The 22,441-nt window shown below is 52.3% G+C and overlaps 1 protein-coding gene across 1 annotated transcript in view; it reads left to right on the top strand.

Moving 5' to 3' along the window:
* The window catches only part of SRRM3 (serine/arginine repetitive matrix 3), a 172,093-nt gene extending 160,708 nt beyond the window's left edge, over nucleotides 1-11,385 (top strand). The window contains exons 13-16 of the mRNA XM_084650704.1: nucleotides 2,773-3,116; nucleotides 4,692-4,904; nucleotides 6,018-6,155; nucleotides 10,782-11,385. Coding sequence (XP_084506830.1) covers nucleotides 2,773-3,116; nucleotides 4,692-4,904; nucleotides 6,018-6,155; nucleotides 10,782-10,968 — 882 coding nt within the window. The 3' untranslated portion in view covers nucleotides 10,969-11,385. The remainder of the gene's footprint in view (nucleotides 1-2,772; nucleotides 3,117-4,691; nucleotides 4,905-6,017; nucleotides 6,156-10,781) is intronic.
* The last annotated feature ends 11,056 nt before the right edge of the window (nucleotides 11,386-22,441 follow it).

Genomic DNA, 22,441 nt, shown 5'->3' with positions numbered 1-22,441 from the left:
GGGTCTACCCAGGTCCGATGTGAGGTGCCTGTACAGAGCTGTGTGGGGTCCCAGCCCCAGAACTGCAGGCGGGGCTCCAGATCAGAATTACACTGCACAGGCGGCTTGGGTAAGTGCAGGTCTGAATCCAGCCGGGGGCATGGATCCGTTATGCTTGTCGGCCCTCTACCCCCCACCAGCGAAGCTAAGGATAAACAGCAGCATGAACTGTAAGGACGTGTGGCAAGCGACACTGGTGAGAATGAAAGTAAGACGTGACTAAAACAATTGTGTTATCAGGTGTGACTTGGTAGAGAGCACTATTGCAACAGGGAGGTGAAAATCCAGTAAAGGTGAAAAGCACGTGAGAGTGGGGCAGAGTTAAGGGTAGACTTAGGACCCCTTTTTGTTCCCCAGCTTATTAGCTCAACCTCTTTTCAATGGCATCTGGCTGCTCGAAGGAACCAGGCTATAACTGCTTGCAGGAATTCTGGAGATACTCAGCCTCATACAGCCTGATCCGAAGCCCACTGAAGTCAGTGGGAGCCTTTCCATTGGCTTTAATGGCCCATGGTTTGCTCTTTTTCCCCTTGAAGCAGTATCAGCCCTAATTTCTATAACCTATAATTGGAGTGGAGTTAAGATACATACTACTGAAACATACAAACATTTGTGTGACTTAAAATAGTCTATATCGGTGTGATTCCTGGGGCAGTTTGCACTGACAGTAATTAGAAGGAACCATTGCTAGGTTCTATTGTCAGCATATCACACGCTTCCATTGGTTTTACAAATGGGCAGAGGGTAAAATAGAAGCCCAAGAGCCAGCCACTCAAGTCGTGTGGTCTAGGGGAGTGAGCATAACTGCTCTGTGCCTCAGTTTCCCTATCTGTGGAATAATGCTGAGCTCCTCAAAGGGGTCTGACTTGGCTAATCTTATACAGTGTCACTAGAGCCCTATAGGCAAGTGAACCCAATGGGCAGGGATGCCATGAACAGCATGGCAGCAGTTTGTTGATTCACTTTATTTAGCGGGATGCACTATGCTGATCCCACTGTCTTTTGTAGTCGTAGGCTAGCTGAGCTGTCAGCAGTGCAGCTCAGTCGCCAGGGGGTGTCTTCACCCAGTTGGAAGGAAATGAAAAGACGGCTCCGCCCGCGGTTCCAGACAGCGTCAGCGGCGTTTTCTCTCGCTTACATTGATTTCAAACCAGGGGAGAAAGTGCCCCGTTTCCCCCATTTGCTTTGCTGCGGTACCGCGAGGGCCCAGAAGCTAGCTCTTCGTGTGCAAATCCGTGTGTATATTTCATATCGAGCCACAGTGATTCCACGCAAGGTGGGATTCTAGCCGACATGCCGGCTCACACCAGATCATGGCTACGAGTCAATGTGAAATTGTACTGCTTTCTCACAGGCCTCTCTTGTGCCACTTGGGCCATTGGCTAGATTCTGGAATATTACCACTGGGGGAAAAACTTGCTGGTACCACTTCCCTACTGCCCCGCTCCCATCCACACCATGGGATTTCATTGCCAAGACTGTCCTGGAGAATTCCTTATAGGCCTTTGCTGGATCTGGCAGGCCGATATTATGCTATTGAATGCCTAAGTAGCAGGGCACTGGGTGAAATATGCAGGGTCTAAAGGCTTTGAACTCAATGTTTTTAAGTAAAAGCCGTCCAACCAACCAAAAAACGGTGCTCCTACGCTGAACTTGCTTACCAAACAAAGCAGAGCTGATGCAAATGCAAATCCAGCTAGAGTTTGTTTCTCACATGGTTGATGTTTCCGAGGCCTAGGAGAAGTGAGTTGTTTTGTTTTATTTCTCTTCTCTCTCTCTCTCTCTCTCTCTCTCTCGTTCTCTCTTGCATTTTTGTGAATCTAATGATGCACTTATATTGCCCCGCTTTTCCCTTCTCTTCATACCTTACCTACTAAAGGAGGAAATGCCACTTTTTTGGTAAGTGGATGTTAACCAAGAGGGACTTAAAAAAAAAATCAGAATTTAACAAAAAGGAAAAAAAAATGGAAGCAGAAAGCAGGAGTCCATGTAGAGCGCTGGTGAAAACTCAGCAGGGCTCTGCACTCACAGATAAAAACAGTTTCCCAGGAAGAGTTCAGAACCATTTGTTTATTTCAGTAATGACGACATTTGTGGAGTTTTCTTTTCTTTTCTTTTTTTCTTTAATGTTTCTCTTCCTTTTTGTTTTTTATACTTTTTTCCCCCCTGCCCCCCTCCATGCCCATTACCTCCCGGCCCCACCCCTCGCCATCTTTCTGTGCTGTCTTCCTCACACCTTGGTTTGTTTCAACCCAAACACTATGTATAAGACCCACCACTCCATTCCTTCCCCTCAGGCCCGTTCCCTTCAATATCCCGGTTTGGTTTGGTTTGGTTTTTCCTCATTAAGTCCAATTTATTTTCCCCCTCCAACCTCTCTCTTATTTTTTATATTTTTTAGTTTGTTTGGTGTTTACACACAGTTTATTTTGGGTTTTTTTTAAACTCCATTTCAGATGGTTTTTCATTTGAAGTCTCCCTCCCTTCTTCCAGTTTTTGATTTATGGATTTCTTTTGTGTTTTGCATGCGGAGATTTGCATGAGCTGCATTGTTGAGGTCGAAAGGCTGAGCAGGAGGGCAGATTCAGAGTAGAGTTCTGTGTAGCCTGCCTTATGCAATGTGCGTTGACGTTGTGAATTGCACTTCTGGCTTGGGGTTCCCCTTTAAAGACCTCTCTCCCCTTCTTTCTTCTCTTCTTTCCTCCCCACCCCTGTTTTCTTTCTTCCCGTCAGAGGCTGGACTCCACGTCCCCTTCTCCCAGGGGGCATGTCAAGACCGAGCCGCCGTCCCCCCGCTCCAAGGGCGGCAGACGCGGCCCCAGAAGCCCCCGGTCGGTGTCGCCGGAGAAAGGAGGCCGATGCTCCGGAGGGGACAAGTACCTCCACCGACGCCGTTCCCGGTCCGCGTCGCTGCACAAACACAAGGGGAGGAGCAAGGCCAAGGCCTCGGCCCAGAAGGAGTCCCCCCACTCGCTCAGCCACACCGACTACAGCAGCGATTCGGAGGGGTCAGCCTGCTCGCACCCCTACCCAGCGGCGCGGGGGGCGGAGAAGAACCATGGGGCGCATTTGAAAAAGTAAGAGTCGGGGCCATGAAGGGAGGGGCCCCGGAGAGCTCAGAGCCCGGTCGCTGCCTGCAGGGCGTGATCCTCCACCCATGAGGTCAACTGGTGTTTCACCCTGGATAGCTGGGTTCAATTCTCTGCCCTGCCATAAACTCCCTGCACTCCCTTGGGTGTCTCGTTGCCTTTCCGGGCCACAGTTCTCTGCCTGTCCAATGCGGCTCACAGCAGGAGCCGGGTAAAGACATTAAAGCGTGCGAGAGGCGGAGATGCCATGGGGAGGGGGGCTGTGATAGAGCGAGAGACCCATTAAGCAGAGGCCTTGGAGCTAACAGGGCCCCTTCTGATGGCGATGATGCGATCGCCCCAGCACCCGGTGTTCACTGTGGGGCAAAGTTTGACTGGCAGGCTGGGAGCAGCGCAGAGAAGAGTGGTGGAAATGATCCTGGCGCTGGAGGACTGGCTTGCGGGGTTCCACTGCTTGGCAGAGGAGCTCCTAAAGGGGAGATGTGAGCGCAGGCTACATGGCTCCAAAGGGCATTAACACCACGGATTGCTCCGGCTGGGTAGGAGCATGAAGGAAGGGGAAATGTAGGCTGGATAGAGGGCTTTCGTTGCACAGGACTCACTGGCCCAGTGAGCGGGACCCCCACCTGCCCTCCCTGATCTGCCCTGTCTATAGATTGGAAATGGTATCGGAGCAGTGCCAGACCTAGAGATGTGTGCATGTTCCAGGTTTGCAGGGAAACGCGCCCAAAGGAGAAAAGCTACTTCCAGTTTATTCTCTTCTGATCTTCTTGTGGAGCGCATGGCAATCCCCTGAGAATCAGGATCAGACACTGTACACTGCAACCCAAAACCACTGTAGCCTCTGTTTCCCAATACGTGGAAGACAGGTATCACCAGGTTGTATCAGACCATTGGTCCATACAGTCCAAGTCCTCACAGTGGCTGGTGCCAGATGCTTCAGAAGAAGGTGCTAGAAACCCTTTAGTGAACAATTGTGGAATAATCTGCTCCTTGGGGAAGTTTCTTCCTGACCCCTGAAAGTGAGTGGTTGGCTTATGCCCTGAAGCATGCGGATTTGTATCCCTTTCACAAATATTTGTCCCGTCTAATGGAACTGTTGAGGTTCCTATTAGTAATATGACTGTCTCAGACTTTTTGGCATCCTGCTAAACTTGGCCTAAGTATTATCTTGTGGCAGTGAGTTCCATAGGTTAATTATATACGGTATAGGGAGTGCCTTGGCAGCAGAAATAGCCATTCTACTAAAGAATAAAATTAGCCCTATATTAGTCATTATGGGTACCCTAATTGACACAGTCATGTGGGGTCACTGAATGTTCATGGCCTGATTTTCAGAACACCCAAGGGTCCCGTTGACGTCATTTGGCATTATGGGTGCCCAGCACTTCTGAAAATCAGGCCCTAACTGTTGTTGCTCCTGGATGCCCACGCCGCATTGTTCTCAAGGGATTCAACTGGAAGTGGGGTGTTCCTGTCTCCTTGGAAACCTGGTGGAGGCCAGCGGGTGACAGGGAGTGGGGCTGAGATAGTGACTGGCTGTCTGATCCAATGGACTTGCAGGGTGAAGGACAGACACCACCGGGGCAGGCCAAACAGCAGCTCCCAGTCCCCTGTCAAGCACTCCAGGCACAACTCCGAGAGAAGGAAGAGCCTGTCCCGTAGCAGCTCCTGGAGCTCCAGCGGCTCCCCATCCAAATCCCGGTCGCGATCCCGGGAGAAAAGACCAGCACGGAGCCGGAGCCAGTCTCCATCGCAGAAAAAAAACTCAAGCAGGTGAGGCCCCAGCAGCACACGTCCCCCCAGACAGGATCACGGGGTGGGGTGGTACATGGGCACAGAGACACACTGGCAAAGGCATAGGTCAGGATGCCAGCAGACACTTGGGCACAGATAGGCACCCAGCCAGTGTTCGCACAAGGACACCAGCACACACATGGGGTCAAATGTACCCATGGAGACATGTGCCTTGCACACCTACCCATCCAATCAGGAGAGGCTTGAGCAGATAAATGTGCTTGGTAACATGACCAGAAGGGCAACAATCTCTGTCAGACCAAGGTGAAGGAAACCACTTCCTTCACTGGGAATGTCTTTTCTCTTCTCTGTACATGGTCATCAAGGGGTACTCGGCTCCAGCCTTCCTGGCTGAGCTCAGTGGCTGGGGTAAGGAGGGCAGGGAGAGAGACACCAGCATCTCTAAGAGGCTCGGCACCCAAACCACAGAGAGCTTAATGGATCAGGCAGGGGGGTGGCGAATTGCACCCGGAGATCTGAGGGCAACCGGGGCAGCCTGGGGCACACAAGGGTGACCACCTCCATGGAGATGCTGCCACATTCTGCACTAGCTGAGGCTTCTGCATGGTCCCCAGGGCTAGCCCCATTGCAGCCAGCTTGCCCACCTGTCTGGGTGTAGACGCACACAGGTGGACAAGCGACGGAAGCCCCATCTGGTGGGACAGTCAAAGCAAAGCGGTCAGAGTCCTGCACTGAGGTGGACTAGATGGGACCGAATAGACCTTTTCCAGTGCCAACTTTTATGTGACCACGGAAGCCATGTGTGGTCACAGCTGTAACCTGAGCTAACCTGGTGTGGCTCTTTGTCTTGCCCTAGTGGCTAGACAAGGCAAGGGGTTTATGATCTGCTACTGGCTCCAAACTACCGGCGCCATTCCTTTAGCTCAGCCAGTAGAGGCTTGTGTTTTTAACTCCACAGGTCCTGGGTTCCATTCCCACACATGACCCACCTATGGGGTCAGCATGTATACACAAGTAAATGTGGACTCACGCCGACACAGATCACACAGGGCCTACGTATAGGCCTGTAGCAGACATGCGCGCGCATCACGATGCATGCCGACCCTGCTAACATGTGTGGTTTGGATCCAGAGAGAAAGACAACGAGCCCCGAACACGGCACAGTGACACGGATCCTGCCCGGGCCAGGCGCCGCTCCAGAAGCTATTCCCCTATCAGGAAGAGGAGGCGTGACTCTCCCAGCTTCATGGAGCCCAGAAGAATTACAAGGTAGCTCCATGGTGCAGGGGCTCAGCTCCGGCTCAGCTCAGGGGTTTTACTCATTCACTGATAGCCTCAAACCCCCAGTGTCCGCCCCCAAAACGCCCTTTGCTCCTCTGCAAAGACAGAGCCCAGGTTGCTGCAGCTGGTCAGCAAAGAGAGAGTTAATTCAATCAATTTCCCAGGTGTTAAAGGTACACTGCCTTGTCTACACTAGGCTGTTCACCTATGTTAGCTAGCACTGTCCAAATCCTAGTCTAGACAAGGCCCCTGTGGTGAACCTTGGGCCCCATAGTAGATAGATAGATAGATGAGTGTGTATGGGGATCGATAGATAGATACCAACATTACAAGCTTCTAAGATCCTTCAAAATAAGTAAATACATGTTTTCTTTTATTAACATTTTATTTATATTGTAAAACAAAAGATCCTGCCCCAGATCTATTTCTCTCGTGCGCTGTAAATGCAGAATCTCCCTCTCTTTGAAATTAAACAAAGATCTCAGTCCTAAATTCCAACCTGGGCAATAGTTAATCTGAGACCAGACCCAGTTTGAAAGACTAGAACCTTGTTCAGAGCTAGAAACTTAAACCTCAAACTGAGATTTGCCTTTTCTAACCTGTTTCTTTCTAGCTACTGTCAATTGTGACATTAATATTTGGACAGCTGGATTTATGGAAAACCAGCCTTAGGTCACAGTGGTGAGAATTGTAGCACTAACTTGCCCCTGACAATTAGACTCAAGACTTAAGAGGCAGAGAGGACAGGAAAATTAGTACCAATGCAATGAGCTAAAGTGTTCTGTGGATTTCTCCGATAGCTTTTCTGTATATGAAGCCAATGGAATACATGATGGTGTAAAATGCTGGTGTCATTGACCCCTGTAACTCACTGTGGCTTTGCGACGTTAGAGTAATGCAGTCCTGCCTTACTATGGGCCAGATTCCCTGCTGATGTAAATGGGCAAAACACCACTGAAGTCAAAGGAGCTTTCACCCATTTGCACCAGCAGGAAGCTTGGACCCATATCTTTAGAGCATCACAGGCCCCAGATGTTCTGGGGCTGCTTGACATTACACAGGTGTGGGTTTGCAGGGCCAGGGTGATGACGCAAGTAAAACAGTTACTGCAAAAGAGAAGCCGTGTTGCAAGGTGACATCACTGGAAATGGAGGTAACGGAGCAGGAACTTGCTTTCCCCCGCCTGTGATGCGTGTGTGTACAATCCGTGTTACTGCCATGCAATCAATGCCACGGCTTATTGATACAGTGCTGTACAGCACTCACCTTGGTTCCCAGCCCACCCTCCCCCAGCAGGTGTAATTAAGCCATGGTCTTGAAGTTGCCTTTCAGATCTAATGGTTTTTTTCCTCCATGAAGGGGCGATACTGGAAGGGTGCTAGATGGGTTGATTTCTCAGTCTGTGAAACCTGCAGGGCCTGGCTATGAGACGCTACAGACAAGAACAGATGTAGCGCCCCATACAAAAGTGCTGTATTTTCAGATCCCTGGGATTTTGGGATGCTCCAGCGTCCTGTGATCTGGGCTGTAATGGCATCAGCCACTGGAGGGTGTATGGGTGGGGTGATGCCACTGGCATTGTCCCTTTCTGTGAATGCTAGAGCAATGACATCTGCTCCAGAGGGCAAGGCGGGGACCCAGCCATCTGGCTCCTTCTCTCGGCTGAAGTGACGCCCATTGGATGGGATGGGCAGAGAGTCCCCGATGTAAGAGGCCAGTTTCAAACCTCTGTAGCTCAGCTTCTGGCCTCGCCAGGAGCTGCATTTCCAGAGTCAGAGGGAGGCCTTCGGGGGGTCTTGTTGCAACGTGCAGCCGTTCCACCCCTGCACCCAACGAGTCACCTAGAAGTGAGTCCAGGGTCTATCGTAACAAGGCAAGCTTGCTGCTGGCTTGCACTTCCTGGGAAGCCATGGGCGTTGTCACAGGACAATGCAGAATTGGGCCCACAGTCCTATTTTGGCGCTCAGTCCTACTCCGCCAAATCACCCCAGACACATGCACACACACATGTGCTCCTTCCCTGTCTCCCACATGGCAAGCCATAGGGGCTGGATAGGATCATCACAGAAGGGACTTGGGTGGGGGCCCCACGGTGTTAGTGGATTCTAGCCCTGCTGCAGCCTTGCCCAGCTGCATGATTTTATTACCAGTCTCACAGTGCTTGGTGTTTCTCTTAAAGCCCCAGCTGCTGGAGTCCTGTGATTACAGAGAATCTCAGCTTTCATTTTTTTAAGAAAAGGGAACTCCTAGCCCTTCCGCTGGTGGGGAAAAAGCCTGAAGCCATGACCCCCCCTGAAGGCATAAAACCCAGACAGCAACTAAACAGCCCCTGACATTTACTGTAGTCACAATTATGTGAATTTTTTTTTTAAAGCCAATATCACGATTTGGGGGGGGCTGAGTCCTGATTGTTTGGGGTTGGCTAGGCTGGGAGGTGGATCGAGGCAGAAATGGAGCAGTGGGCCCAAATAAGTGGCGGAAGGGTGGTACAAGGGTTAGCACATGAGCCTAGGATTTGGGATCCCTGTGCTCAGTTCCCTGCTCTCCCCAGGTTTGCTGTGGGACCTGGGGCAAGTCACATAGCTGCTCTGTGCCACAGTTTCCCTTCTGTAACAATGGGGAATAACAGCCTGACCCTGCCTCCCAGCAGTGCTGCAAAGCTGGCGATGTGCCCAGAAACTGCAGGAATGTGGGCGTGGAGGGCCACGTTCGTCCCTAAGATAGAAACGAGGGATGATGCCTCGGGGCCTCTTGCTTGCAAAGGAGCACCAAGCCCCCGCCCAGCCTATGGGAAGACTCAGCAGGCGTCTGGAGTGTCCTTGTTTGCATCTGAGCCCCGGGTGTTTGTCTGACCTGTTCCTCCCCGCCTCCCTTATTGATGCCAACCTCTCCTTTTCCAGCCCGTCTCAAGGTTCCTCTCGGAGAGTGTCGCCGCGGGCCTGGTGACCATGGTGCCCAGGACCCCGCTCCCCGCGTCTCCCTGAATTCACCGTGTGAGGCCTTCAGCGCTAAGCTGTGTCTGTGCCGTCTGGCTCGCTCTGTTGCTCCCACTAACACCACTCACTGGGGCGGGCAGTGTTTGGGGGGTGGGGGGTGCATCCGGCAGCTGGGGGCTGCCAGGGGTGGTTTGGTAACGTTCACTCCTTCCTCACCGGTTCGCTGCCTGCTGGGAGCCCCAGCCCCACTGGCCTGAGCCTGCGAGTGCCAGGGTCAGGGGCGATGGAGTCTGTCTGAGTGGGCTTCTGGGGCCAGCATCCTGGCTCCCTGCCATTGCCTGCTGCAGAAAGCCTTGCAGCTGAGGGGCTAACCCCCTAAGCCTCTCCCGCCGGAGCTGCCCACTGAGTCTAGGGTGGGGCGAGGCGTTTGGGAATGGGGCTGAGCCAAGGAAGAGGGGCTACGTGTGAGGTGGGCTTACTGGGGACTGTGCTGGGGGGAGGCCAGCTGCAGAAGGGCGTAAGGCTCAGGGGGCAAGGTGATGAGGAAGTGGGATGGGGTGAAGGGCCAGTAGGGCAGGTTTGGGGGACCCCCAGAGAAAGGCCCCTGGAGGCCCCCAGGGAAGGATAGGGAAGTCCACAAGAGAGCATCCTCGCAGGGTCTGGTGGTCAAGAGGCCCAGGGGGAGGGTTTGGAGGCCACAGGGGGGAAGAGTTGGGGGTCTTAGGATGCATGGGGGAGGACTTGGGAGGGGGCCACAAAAGGTACCAGGGAGCTGTGGGGGGTCAAGAGATCCAATCCTACAGGAAACCTGCTCTGGCCTCACTTCTCCTTTCTCCCAGTTCTTAGCTTCCCCTTCGTTTCTTCCCCTCTGACATCTGGTTCCCTTGCACGGTGCCTCCCGGGCACGGGCCCTGTCCCCGTCCCCGACCCCCAGGCACCTGGCATATTGAATGGGGGCAGGGAGAGCAGGACCCTCCCCTTTGGGCTGGGGGAGAACCCAAGGGCAGGTTTGTTCTCTCCCCACCACCCCACGGGAATTAGCAGCAGCTCAGCCCTCCAACCCTGGCCTGGCCTAGACCCCCCCACTAATCCCTAACTTCTGTTTTTCAGCAGCTTTAACTCTTTGGTGTCGGGGGAAAAAAACCACACGCTACAATTAACCTTTTTCCTGCTCTGTCGTAGCCTCCTAATCCAGGACTAACACACAGGGGCCACGGCTTGGGCACTGTGGGGGCAGCCAGGGGGGCTGGCAGTGGGGTTTGGCGAGAAGATTAATGCAGCTCATGCCTCCTCAAGGCACAGGTGTCAACCATGTTCCCTAGCAGCATCACCTTGTAAAGGAGCAGCACGCACCCCCTTTCCCCCTCCCGCCCACCCACCCCAGTCCTGCCGCTCTGAAGCCAGGCCATGAGATTCTGCTGTTTTGGGCAGAGTTCTGGCCCAGAGCTGGCCTTGGGTGCGGCCCATTGAGCCAGGACATTTGGATCCAGATCTGAATCTAAACTTGCCCATTGTTTGTAGGGGGGGGAAGGGGGTAAATGTGGGGCTCAGCTGGCACTAAACTAAAGCCCCCGCTCCTCTCAGCTTCCCCCTCTGTGCTCAAGCCAAAGCCCAGAACCAAATCCAACCCCCTGTCTTGCCGAGCCTGGCCCTGACTCAGTTTCCCTTTCATTTGCAGTGCCCGCAAGCGCCCGATCCCCTACTACAGACCCAGCCCTTCCTCTTCCAGCTCCCTGAGCAGCTACTCGTACAGCCGGAGCCACGACAGCTACAGTACCAGCCGGAGCCGGACTCGCAGCCCCCAGAGCCGCTCTCGCAGCCCCAGCTACACCAGCCACAGCAGCTCGGAGAGCGCCGGGTTCTGAGCCAGCAGCAGGCATGCCCCTCTCGCTCCCCTTTCCACCCTGCCCCCGTTGGCTCTAGGGTGCCCAGGCCCCACCCGTCACCGGGCTCCGTGCCCACCCCTCTCACACAAGCTGGCCTGGTCCTTCCAGCACATCCTCGCCTTCTCCTTGAAGAGGGAGATGGAGCCGCCAGGTGAGACCCTCCAGCCCAGGAGCTGAGACAGCTGATCGGGGTGGGGAGGGGAGGTTTGAGGGGCAACCGTGGCAGCTGCTAACAGCTGGAGCTCGAGGCTGACGAGTGGGATGCAGGCAGCGCCCAGCCCCCATGTTTGCCCTGGCTGAAGGGGCATGCAGGGCAGCGGAGGAGGCGGCCAGGCTGATGTTACTCCCAGCAGGCTGCAGTGACCGGGCAAATACAACCCTGCTGTCGCCCATCACGAGGGGCAAGGCGGACTCCAAAACGTCATGGGTTGCTTTTGGGGCGGGGGGGGTGGTTTTCATGTCTACAAACAAATGCTGGGGTGGGGGATCGGGGGGCATGGAGCAAGGGAACAAAATGCTTAACAGAGACCTTGGACTGGACCCTCCTACGGGGGGCGGGGGGCCTTTCATGAACAAAAAGCTCATGGACCCAAGGAAGGTTTGGGATGGGTTGTTTCTATTTATGTTGCTCAGGCCCGTCAAAAGGTCCTTGTGCTTTATTTCATTTAATTTATTTTTTGAGCACAACTGTATAAATTTGCAGGGGGGGGGGGTACGCTAAAGGAGGCAGGATGAGGTGGGGTAGGGGGAGAAGAGGGGGTGTTGGGAGACACTAGATCTGCGGGATTGATGCAATCCAGAGAAGCGTACCAGATCTTTCTGGACTTTGGCATGGAGGAGGATTCGCTGCTTCCGTGGAGAATCCCTAGCTGAGCTGGGCCATCTCCAGTTGCTTGGGACTGGATCAGCCCATGGGAGGCGTCAGGGGGCATCCCCCACCTCCCGGAGCTACCCAACGTCCTCAGAGCCTCCACTGAACAAAGTTCTCCACCGCCGTTTGCTGGCGAAGCAGCCAGCTGGGGGCAAATCTCCGGGAATGCAGCTGACAGGAGCGCACCCGGCTGCAAGGCAGGCCCCGCCGAAAAGTTATGGATGGCGCATCGGTTTTCGGGTGCAGTTCGAAGCTCCCTTCACACCCCAGCTGTGCAGGTAACTGCTGCTGTCTTGGAGGCCCAGGGCCTGATCCAGCCGCTCCCACACAGCCGGCGCGGGTGCTTTGCAGAACCCATTCATTCTGACCTGCTCCCAGCAGGACGAGCCGATCCCAGCGACACCTGGGCGTGGCGGCTCCGTGGCAAGTTGCCCCCAGCAGAATAGCAGCACTCTCGTGCATGGCAGAGGAGTCTCTGCATGTCCTAACTCCAGGCTCGGCCCGGCGGGACTCACAGTTACGTGACCTCAGAGTCACGCTACTGGCGGATGGTGAGGAGATGCGACCACTGAACCAGGACCTGGGCCCCAGCCTCGCAGGCTGAGCCAGGGCCCTCGTCTTCCATGACTGGTGGTGCCTTTTCCATGGAATTTCATTTCATTCTCCACCTTGGGGGGCTGTGTGCACCACAAAGAACACAACTGCTGCTCCAGCACCTGGCTCCCTTCCTCCTGCCCTGGTGAGTAGCCCTTCCTTACCCAACGCAAGAGGTTGCAGAGAGTCGAGCCATGGACTGGTCGCAGGCCTCTTCTCAGGCCCAGGCTGTGAACCCTACCCTGGCCCTGGGGAGCACTTATTCACCCGCCTAGTCCTATTGACTTCAGTGGGTGACTGCCCGCGCCCCAGTGTAAGGTGAAGCGTTCACCCCGAGTGCCATAGTGAGGGATTGGGGAACCATTTCAGAACCCCTTCGAGGGCGGGGGGGGGGGGTGAGGTAGGGGAGAAGCGACCCGTCCAGAACAGAATTGTTTCAGGACATTGAGCCTATAGCCCTGGCCGTGCAAGGGTTAGTTACAGCCTGGTACCATCCATTATATCGACCAGATCACAGACTGCTGGATATTAGCAAGGAACCTGACCCATTTTGGACCAAGGGAGACAGCAGAGTTTAGCACAGCAAGAACCGAACAAGGTGTTAGGAGATGCAAGTTCTGTTCCTGACACTACCACGACCCTGCTGCGGCGCCTTGGAGTAGTCACGTCCACTTGCTCTGTACCTCAGTTTCTCCCTTTGAGAGTCTTGCTTATTTAGACCGTAAACTCCTGCGGGCAGGGAATGCCATTCAGGGTGTGAGTGTTCAGGGCCTCTAGCTCCTACCAAAATGTATACACACCCTCAGAGTTAGGGGGAGGGAGGTTGAAATCTCAATGGCATGGCCTTTCTTAGAGATTCCCTTTCATGTTTCCACCCCAGGCCCCCAGCAGGGGGGCCACGGGAGCTAGTTGGGGAATTTTTTGCCAAAAAAATGCCAATTTGTTAAAACTGAAACCGTTCATAGAACAGGATTAGTTTAAAAAAATCTCCCACTGCAAAAAATTTTTGCAAAAAAATTCTGACTTTTTTGAACAGGAAAGTTTCAGCATTTTGAGGCAAAATGATTTTTGGTTTCAAAAACATTAGCGACTGCAGACTAAGGAAAGGTGAGACGGAAAGAAAAGCAGGTTGAAAATCCAAAGGAAACATTTCCATTGTCCCAAATGGGAAAAATGTTTGGTTTGCTGATATGTGAAAATTGTCAAGATTTTGACTTTTCATCCTACTCCAGGACAGGAACATTTTTCAAAATCGCAGAATTCTTGTGCAATGGGAAAATTATTGCCCAGTTAGTCCTACATGCTGCCAACTCCGTTACCTTTACCTTGCCCATTCCTCCCCAGCTAGCATCCCTCCAGGGTCTCTTCTTCCAAACTTCCTTTGAGAAATAAGTTCAAATGCTTTGGCCATGCCATGGCCCCTGATCACTTCTAAGCGCTTGACTTCTAGATCTTTGCTTTCCTGATGTGTCTCAGTGGAACCCTGCAGGGCGAACACTCCCTTCACACTGGGTGAAATTCACTAAGGCCTGGTGCAGGACCTTCAGCTGTAGAGGTGAATTTCCCCCGCTGTGCATACACGGCCGTTCTACTTTTCTTATCCTTCTTGCATTTGTGCTCAGATAAATCCGACAGGTCCCTGGAGTGACCTGCTGCTGCTGTGTTAGCATTTATTCCTTTAAAGTTCTAGTTCCTGATTTCCCCCCCTTTTCTTTGAGAGTCTTTGGTCACTTCTTCCCACATCCCTTATTGGTCCTTCTTCTTGCTCTCCAGAGCTTTCCATGGCTCTTTACACCTCACTTATGAGCCGTTTCTTCTCGATTTGGCACAGGGAATTAATCAGCTGGGTGGTGTCATCCGAGCAGTGCCCGGCCTCGTATGCGCTAAGGGAGCACGGGCCGTTGTCCTGCTCCAGTCCCCGCAGGAGGACAAGTGAAGCCTGTAGTACAGCTGCTTCCTGGAGGAGTGCTTTAAAGCCCTGGAAGTCCTGAGTTCCTACTCCGATGAGGGCCCCTGCTGACTGTAAAATCGGTGCACCAGTGTCTTCGTCTGCCTTCAGGTCCACATAAGCAGATAACAGTCCTCTACGGGTTCCAGCAGATGGACTCATTCCTTTTTCTCGTTCTGTACAGGCCCAAGCTTTTAGTAGTGGGGGTCCCAGGTTCAAACCCCATCGATAGCCCAGGTGGGGTTAGAGTCGCATACTCCTTCCCCCGCCCCTTCCCCACTGCCCTGCCAGATGCCACCATTCAGGAAACATCAGGGTCAGACCCTCAGCTGCTGTAAAGTGACTGGCCTCCAGTGGTATCAGCAGCACCATGAGACTTTCCCCCAGCCCAGGCTCTGCCACCTGCTTTAGGCCTCTAGACGCTGAACAGAGTCCAGGAACTGCCCCGCACTTGGCGTTTCGAGGCACAGCTCCTCGGTCTAGCAATTCCTCCTGGGGGCCGAGACCTCTGTGGTTCAGTGGCCCAGCCTGAGGGCCGGAGCTGGCCTCCCCAGTAGCTTATGCACACCCTTCCCAGAGCTCTAGCCATGGTGGTGCTCTGGGTTCACAGGTTAACTCTTCAGGGGCATGTGGTAGGTGTAGCATGGAGCATACGCATACACAGACTTTGCACAGGATCCTAAAGCCCCTTGCACTGCACTTAACAGCATGCTAGATACACAAGACTAGGCAGCATAATAAACACACCTCTCTGGAGTGACTCACGACCATAGTGCCAACCTCAGGGCAGAATGTCAAAAAGCAGTGCAGACCCCCTACTGGTGGTATGTTCTTGGATTAGATTTCACCAACCCAGTAATAAATGTGAACTCCCAAAGTACTACAAAAGTCTTATAATGGAGTCGCAGACAGTCCCTTTAGAGACTCCAGGCTAGCATGCCACCCAGGCAAGCTGGACTATCTGATAAATGGTCATTTCCACCAAAAAAAAAAAAAATCAAATCACAAAAACACTAGGTTCCCAGTCCCACTCACCAGGTTGATTTGCATCCCAGGTCTCACACCACTGACAACGCTGGTAACCAGTTTTAAAGGTTTATTAGCTAAGAAAAGGAAGTAAGAGTTATTGAGAGGTTAAAGCAGGTAAAATATATCTACAGGTGAGTCATGGTCTATAATTCCAAATGGTAGCAGAAGTGTAGTAATCTGCCAGTTTCCCCAAAAGTCTCTCAGGGCTACCCAGTGGAGCTATGAGGATCTCAGTCTTCTCACTCAGTTACTCTGCCCTGTTAGAATCCAAAAACAGTCCAGAGATGAAGAATTTTCTCTTGTGTCCCTACTTATAGCTTCTTCCCACAGAAATCAAGCTGACAGGGTCACTACACACATGGGGTCTTTCTTTGAGGGCGGAGAGAGAGGTATACATGTAGAGTCGTCGATGTTCTCTGATCATCTCACACAATGACTACTTGCCTTCAAATGCACAAGAATTAGCACTGCCCCCTTAAAGTTCTTCCTTGGCATTACACAAGGCTTCTTCCTTGTTTGATGGCTCATTTAGTTACAGGGGTGTTACAATATCAATGTTTGCCATTACATTCTAACAGGATACAGATAAGTGAAAACAATGCATGCAACATCCCATTAGTTTTCATGAAGTTTAAAATCCCAAATACATTCTTATCTATTTAACAATCCCTTTGCTCTATACTAGTACACAAGTGAATTGGCCTGGCTTCCAGCTGTGAGTTTGTCAATTCTCAGCTGACATCTAGGCCTAGGCTTATCACAACAGCTAAATGAAGTTCCCCTGCCTCACTGTCCTCACCATGCTGGAGAATTCTGGGTAAGGAGTATTATGGGATGGAGCCATGTCCCACCCCTCCCTTCAGTGGTATTTTCCTCTACACTTTCTTAGGATGCAGTTAATCAAAGCAGCAAGTTCCTACCCTGTAGTCTCATAAATTGACTTATTCTGGTCGCACAACATGTGGTTCTGGTTCCACGTTGGATCTGAACGGGGAAGGCACCTGCTTTGGCTAGGACTGAAAACCCTGTGGGATCAACTGACCTTTTGAAATTTCCACCACTTGGGGCCGAAATTTCAGAGCCAAATTCCAATCCTTCCCCTCCAACACCCAATCCAGATCTGAACTTTGGCCCAACCATTTACCCCCTCATGACCTCTTTACCTTTGCACACCAATGACAGAGGTCTCCTGTCGGTAAGGAGGCTGCTGCTCCTGAATGTAATTGCAACAGTTCAGACCAGGGAAGGACAGAGTAGCAGCAGGACACTGCACAGCCTGGATGATGACTTGAATTTTAAGAGGGCCAGGGTGCCCTGTGGAGGGCGCTCCATGAGCTGTCGATGGTATTTTGTTGAGTGGAAATGGGGCTGGGATTGGGACAGCCTGTGGACACATTTATGCAAAGCTTTATCTCCATCATCTTTAATAATCATTCAGCAGGCGGCAGGCAGGGGCATGGAGGCGGCTTCCAAAATCTCCTCTTTCCGCCGGCACGACAATGCTCTGTTGTTGTTTTCACTTAATCTCTGTGAGCCACATGCTTTCTGCCTGGCTGGAGGGATGATGCATCGGAGCCTCCCCTGGCAGAGGGAGCAGCTGCTACAGATTAGTCCATAGCTGGGCTTTATTGTTCTTTTCCAGCCTTTGTTTGCAGGAGGGTCCAGTGGCTCAGGGGGTTGGGAGGAGCCAGACGCCTCTTTGAATCCTGCTCTGGTTAACAGTTCAGAGGTCTCCAGAGTTTAATGCTTGCTGGGTGATGAGTTGGAGGTCTCGGCCCCCATCCATGGTGCATTTTGGAGAGCAGAAATCTTGGCCAAACAGCAGGTGCATGTACGTGTGGGGCACATAATTACTGTTATAGCTCCTTGGCTGGAAGGAGGGGGAACTGCAGCCAGCTCATCTTGGCTTTCTATTGCGTTGTGGGCTTATCCATGAAGTGAGCCGCCTGCTTAAGCATTTTGAAATCTGCTGGCTCAGAAACTGAACCTTGGCCCAGTTCACTGGAGCCAGTGGAGCCGCTCCTGATTGACGCCGGAGTAATGAGGGGCAGGATTCAGGCACTGCTGGGTCCTGGGCCCGAACCCACTGGAAGGGTGGATGCAGCCACGTGTGGGGTTGATGGATGCGGGTTGCTCCTTTGCTTCATTCCAGTTGCCCCGTTAGCTCAGCGGCTAGAGGTCTGGGCTTTTGGCAGCCCAGGCCCGTGAGATCCACCCCACAGCCAGGGCCGTTTGTCTGCAGCCATCCTTTGCTAGCCCCTCAGGGAGGGCAGCGTAAGTAAAGGGTCATTGCCGGCACATGCCGAGGAGATCCCTTGTCATGCTGCGGTGCTGGCGGTCGGTCGGATTCTTTCTTAGCTGATCCTTTGAGCTCGTCTCAGAGCCCCACGTGAGCCCCGTCTTTAACTCCATTCATTCCTCCCCCATTTCCCAGCTGTGACTGGGGGACCCTTCCCCATCACAGGCAGTGAAGGGTTAAAGGCCCACCTAGGCAGTAATTGGGTCGGTACTTGTTAGCCAGCCAGGGTGGGACAGGACAAGGCTCAGGAGATAAACGTGGCCGACTCTGGGCCCTGTGAACAAGCTGAGAGAGTTCAGTCTGGGGACACGGGCTGCTGGTGCCCGTGAAGGGCCAAAACGCCAGAGACCGGTGGAGCGAGAGGCCTCAGGAAGACGGAGGTTGGGCAGGACAGTGCTAGATACCCGAGCTGGGGCAAGGGCAGCGCACAGGGCCCCAAGAACAGGGCGATTCTTCAGGACTTCGGCCAAATCTGGACATTGGCTGAGAAGCAGCTAGTGTTGCACAGAGGCGTGCAAAGACAGACAGCCTGCAGGGGGCACTGGAGACAAAACCCCTGCAACATCACACCCCGACACTAGGGGGCGCTCTGGTGGTCTGTGTGCATCACGACACCAAAACAGCCCCCCAAAAGGTTTCTCCTTATAGGGACCCTCCCCTTTACTACCTGCTGCCTCCCAGCCACATGTGCATAGAATATGCCTGCCCCACAGGGCTTAGAGGCCCCTCCATACAATACAAGTGTAACAGACACGGTCCGCATACATCCAGGCTGCCGACTCTGCAGTCATCAGCAGGGATCAAACCTTGGACCCCCAGCCCCAAAAGCACATGTGAGCTGAAAGGAGACACTGGTAGCTGCAAGCATCTAATAGGCTCTTATCCTCACTGGACAGATGTGATCACACATATTAAGCCAGCGTGTTACTGTTACACACACACACACACACACACACACACACACACACCCCTTAATGGTGAGATACGGGAAAGGCCCTTCAGTGATGCTATCCAGTTACAAAGGCGACAGTAGAGATTTAAGGCCATCTGAGTATAAGCTACTCCCTAGGCTTTGCTTGCGCCTTTCGCAAAAAGAAAAAGGAGGACTTGTGGCACCTTAGAGACTAACAAATTTATCTTTTCTTTTTGCGAATACGGACTAACACGGCTGCTTCTCTGAAGCTTGCGCCTTTCGTGCACTGACTTGCCAAAACTGTGTGTGTAATGCACACACCTTACTAGACGGAGGTGTCAAGCCTGGTTTTGCTGATCATCTTCCAGCTTTCAGAGCTGAGAAAAAAAAGCTAAGTACTCTGTCCACACAACCTTAACACCGGCCACTCTCTAGCATGGTGGCCTCCAACCAGAGGCACCAATTCCAGGGCTGCTCCAGGGCTCAAACACCCATGGGAGAGAAAAAAAAAGTTTGATTGTGGAATGTGATGAGTTCTGTGCTGCTAACAACTTCTGCCCTGGGGGCAGGGAGTTTGTTTCTAGAGGGGCAGGGTGTTTAAGATAACAAAAGGCTTGTCATTAAATTAAGGATCCTTAGATGATCCTCAAAAAGAAGAGGAGGACTTGTGGCACCTTAGAGACTAACAAATTTATTTGAGCATAAGCTTTCGTGAGCTACAGCTCACTTCATCGGATGCATCCTGAAAGCATTCCCAGGCCCTCCAGTTAAAAGATAGGAAACAAAGGGTAGGAATAAACGGCCCATTTTCAGAATGGAGAGAAATAAATATAGGGGTCCCATGAGGGGTTTGTACTGGTCTGGGATCAGTGGCTGTTCAACATATTCATAAGTGAGCTGCAAAAAGGTGAGGTGATCCAAAGTTTGCAGATGATCCAAAATTACTCAAGATAGTTAAGTCCAAAACAGACTGCGAAGAGTTACAAGGGGAGCTCACAAAACTGGGTGACTGCATTTAACATTGAATTTCATCTGCCATTTTGTTGCCCAAAGTAATGCACATGGCAAAATATAATCCCAACAATACATACAAAATGATGGGGCCCAAATTGAGAAAGATCTTGGAGTCATTTGCAATACTCTGGAAGTGCGATGTTTCCCCAACTACTGCAAGTTCATAAGAATCCTGCTCACTATCCCTGTATCGTCCTGAACTGTGGAATGCTCCTGCTCCAAAAAACTTAAAAATTATCACCAGTCATCAGTGGGACAGATACAACTGAATAATGTAGCTGTCCTTAACGTGCATCAAGACCATACCAGGGAACTAGCTGTAAATAAGATTGCTGACCGTTTCATCCAGTAAGCTACAGGGAGACGTAATGTCTTTAAACTGGGACGTTAGTGAGGACAGCTTGTACGTGATTGCAGTGATCTTAATATACTGTTATTCAGGAGAATGTAATGATGTAGTTCATAATTGAATCATTATTAAAATAGTAAAGTTACCAATGACAGACACATTCAAGAACTAGAATATGAACTAAATGTATAAATATGCTGAAAATAGCCTCCCCCCAAACTGGGCAGAGACCCCACCCAAACACACACACACCCTCTTCAAAAGCACCCACCAGCAAAACCAAAAGTCAGTGATCATGCTGCTGACTAGGAAGTAAGTGGCTGACATTTGCTCTTGAGAACTGTTTCCCAAGTTTAGGAATTGTGCCAATCAAGGGCAGAGGCCCTGAATCTCATGGTACTTAGGCACCTCAGCCCCAGTGAAATCAATGGGATTTAGGCGCCTAAATCCCTCTGAGGATCTCGGCCAGAATGATTCCACCAGCCCCTAAAATTCAGCTCTAGGTACAGCTCCTGAGTGCAACGCCTCCCATCAGAGCGGGCATCTGATGGTCAATCTCAGACCCATCTACAGGGGGAACCAAGCCCTGCTCTTATTCCTCTGTCAGCCACTCTCCGAAGGCCAAGGCTGGCTAAGTAAACGCCCCCAGGCTGACCCGAGCCTGGTACTAACGCCTCCACTTCCCAGGAGGCGTTCATTATTATTCCATGCTGGTCTTTTTCTCATCTGGAGAGGGGGCTGGGCCACTCGCCCGGAAAGAAAGGCAATTACGAATGTCTTTGAAAAGCAAGGAGGAGAAACTTTAGTGTTTCCTAATAGCTTGGCGCATCCCACCGCATCAGCCTGAAACGTGGCGTGTTCAGAGTGCGAAGCGGGCTGCTGGCGTACCTACACTGCCGCCACTTGGGCGCCCTGGCATCCGAGGCCAAGGTTTCTAGTGCTTCTCTACAGCCCGGTCCTTAGGTGCAGGCTGCATAATACCACAGCCCATGCGAAAGCGTACGGGGCGCAAGGAGCGAAGGGCCACTGCTCCGTGGGTGGGATCCCCAAAGGTATTTAGGCACCAATGGATTTCAAGGGGAGTGAGGCGCCTAACCCCCTTTGTGAATCCCATGCCTAGTCGCTGCATTAGGAGAGGCCGGCACTGCTGCCGTCCCAGGGCATTACGCAGCAGTCTGATGTTGATGGCACTTTGCGCCCCTGGGGCCCGATCTTCCAAGGTGCGAAGCACCCTTAACGCCCATCAAAGTCAATGGCAGTTGAGGGCGTTCAGCACCTCTCAGAGTGGGCCCCAGGGTGACAGGCGCCTGCCTTGGTAAGGAGCACTGTGGTGCTCAGAGAAGGGCCCAGCAGCGGTGCAAAGCGTTCTCATTTATTTCAGTGTGATTCCTTCGGCCCGCCGAGGGACAGGAGTCACAATAGCCCAGTCCAATGGGCACGGTCCCCGAGCGGCTCAGCAGGGCAGGGGATGTGCCACAGAACCTCACCACGGCGTGGGGTCTGACTCGGGTCCAGTCCTGGAGCGTAGCAGTGTTACTCTCTAGAGCAACGTTCCTCTTCCCTCTCGCTGAGGGACCATGTGCCTCAAAGCATGGACTCGTGTTGCTATGGCAGCCTTTCCCTGGGCAACAGAAACTGGCTAAGCGGGGGCTGGGAACAGCAGAGAGACACTGCTCCCGTGATGGGAGCGCGGACAGAAAGTAGGACGTTCTGAACACATGGAACCTCCAGGTCGAGATCTGCAAAGCTGATGAGGGGATTTAAACACCTGGCAAGAAATCCTGGCCCCACTGAAATCCGTAGGAGTTTTGCCATTGACTCCAAAAGGAGCCAGGATCTCTCAGTAATTGATTCTAAGGAGAGTTGCGTGCCTAAATCCCCTAGTCAGCTCTGACACACTCAGTCCTTAACTTTACTTCCTGAATCCTGGCGTCCATGTCATGTGCAAATGAGTAAGACGCCTCGCTGGGTATAGAGCTGCGCTTGGGTGTCTCGGACCCATGCACACGATAGATATTTAACATTAAACAGAGCGTGAGCTAGATTCTGAGCATCCTGCAGGCTGGCTGTGGCCACTGTAAAGCTCAGTGTAAAATAGGGCTCTGGTTCATATTTCAAACACCTCCGGCATTCAGGCTGCTCAGATCCAGGGGTCCAATTCAAGCCCGTCTCTACTATAGGTTTAGGAGAAGAAAGGGTTAATGAACAGCCCAGGGACTTTAAAAGTCCTAAAACAACATAGAGCTGCATTTATCTCCTGGCCCTCAGCTCGAGCCCTCTGGCAGCTGCAGCAGGAAAGCAGCGATAAGGACCAGGAAATCAAATTCGCAGAGGTGGCTTCTTACACTGTATCCACTCTCTGAGATGCAGGCTGTCAAACTCCTTTGTTCTCTGGCACTGTCTCTGTCTGTACTGCCAACTGAGCGAGCTACCGT

Source organism: Lepidochelys olivacea, assembly GCF_965140295.1.
Source record: "Lepidochelys olivacea isolate rLepOli2 genome assembly, chromosome: 17".
Lineage (NCBI taxonomy): Eukaryota > Metazoa > Chordata > Testudines > Cheloniidae > Lepidochelys > Lepidochelys olivacea.
The sequence above is the reverse complement of the archived record's forward strand: the minus strand, read 5'-3'. Positions and strand labels throughout refer to the sequence as shown.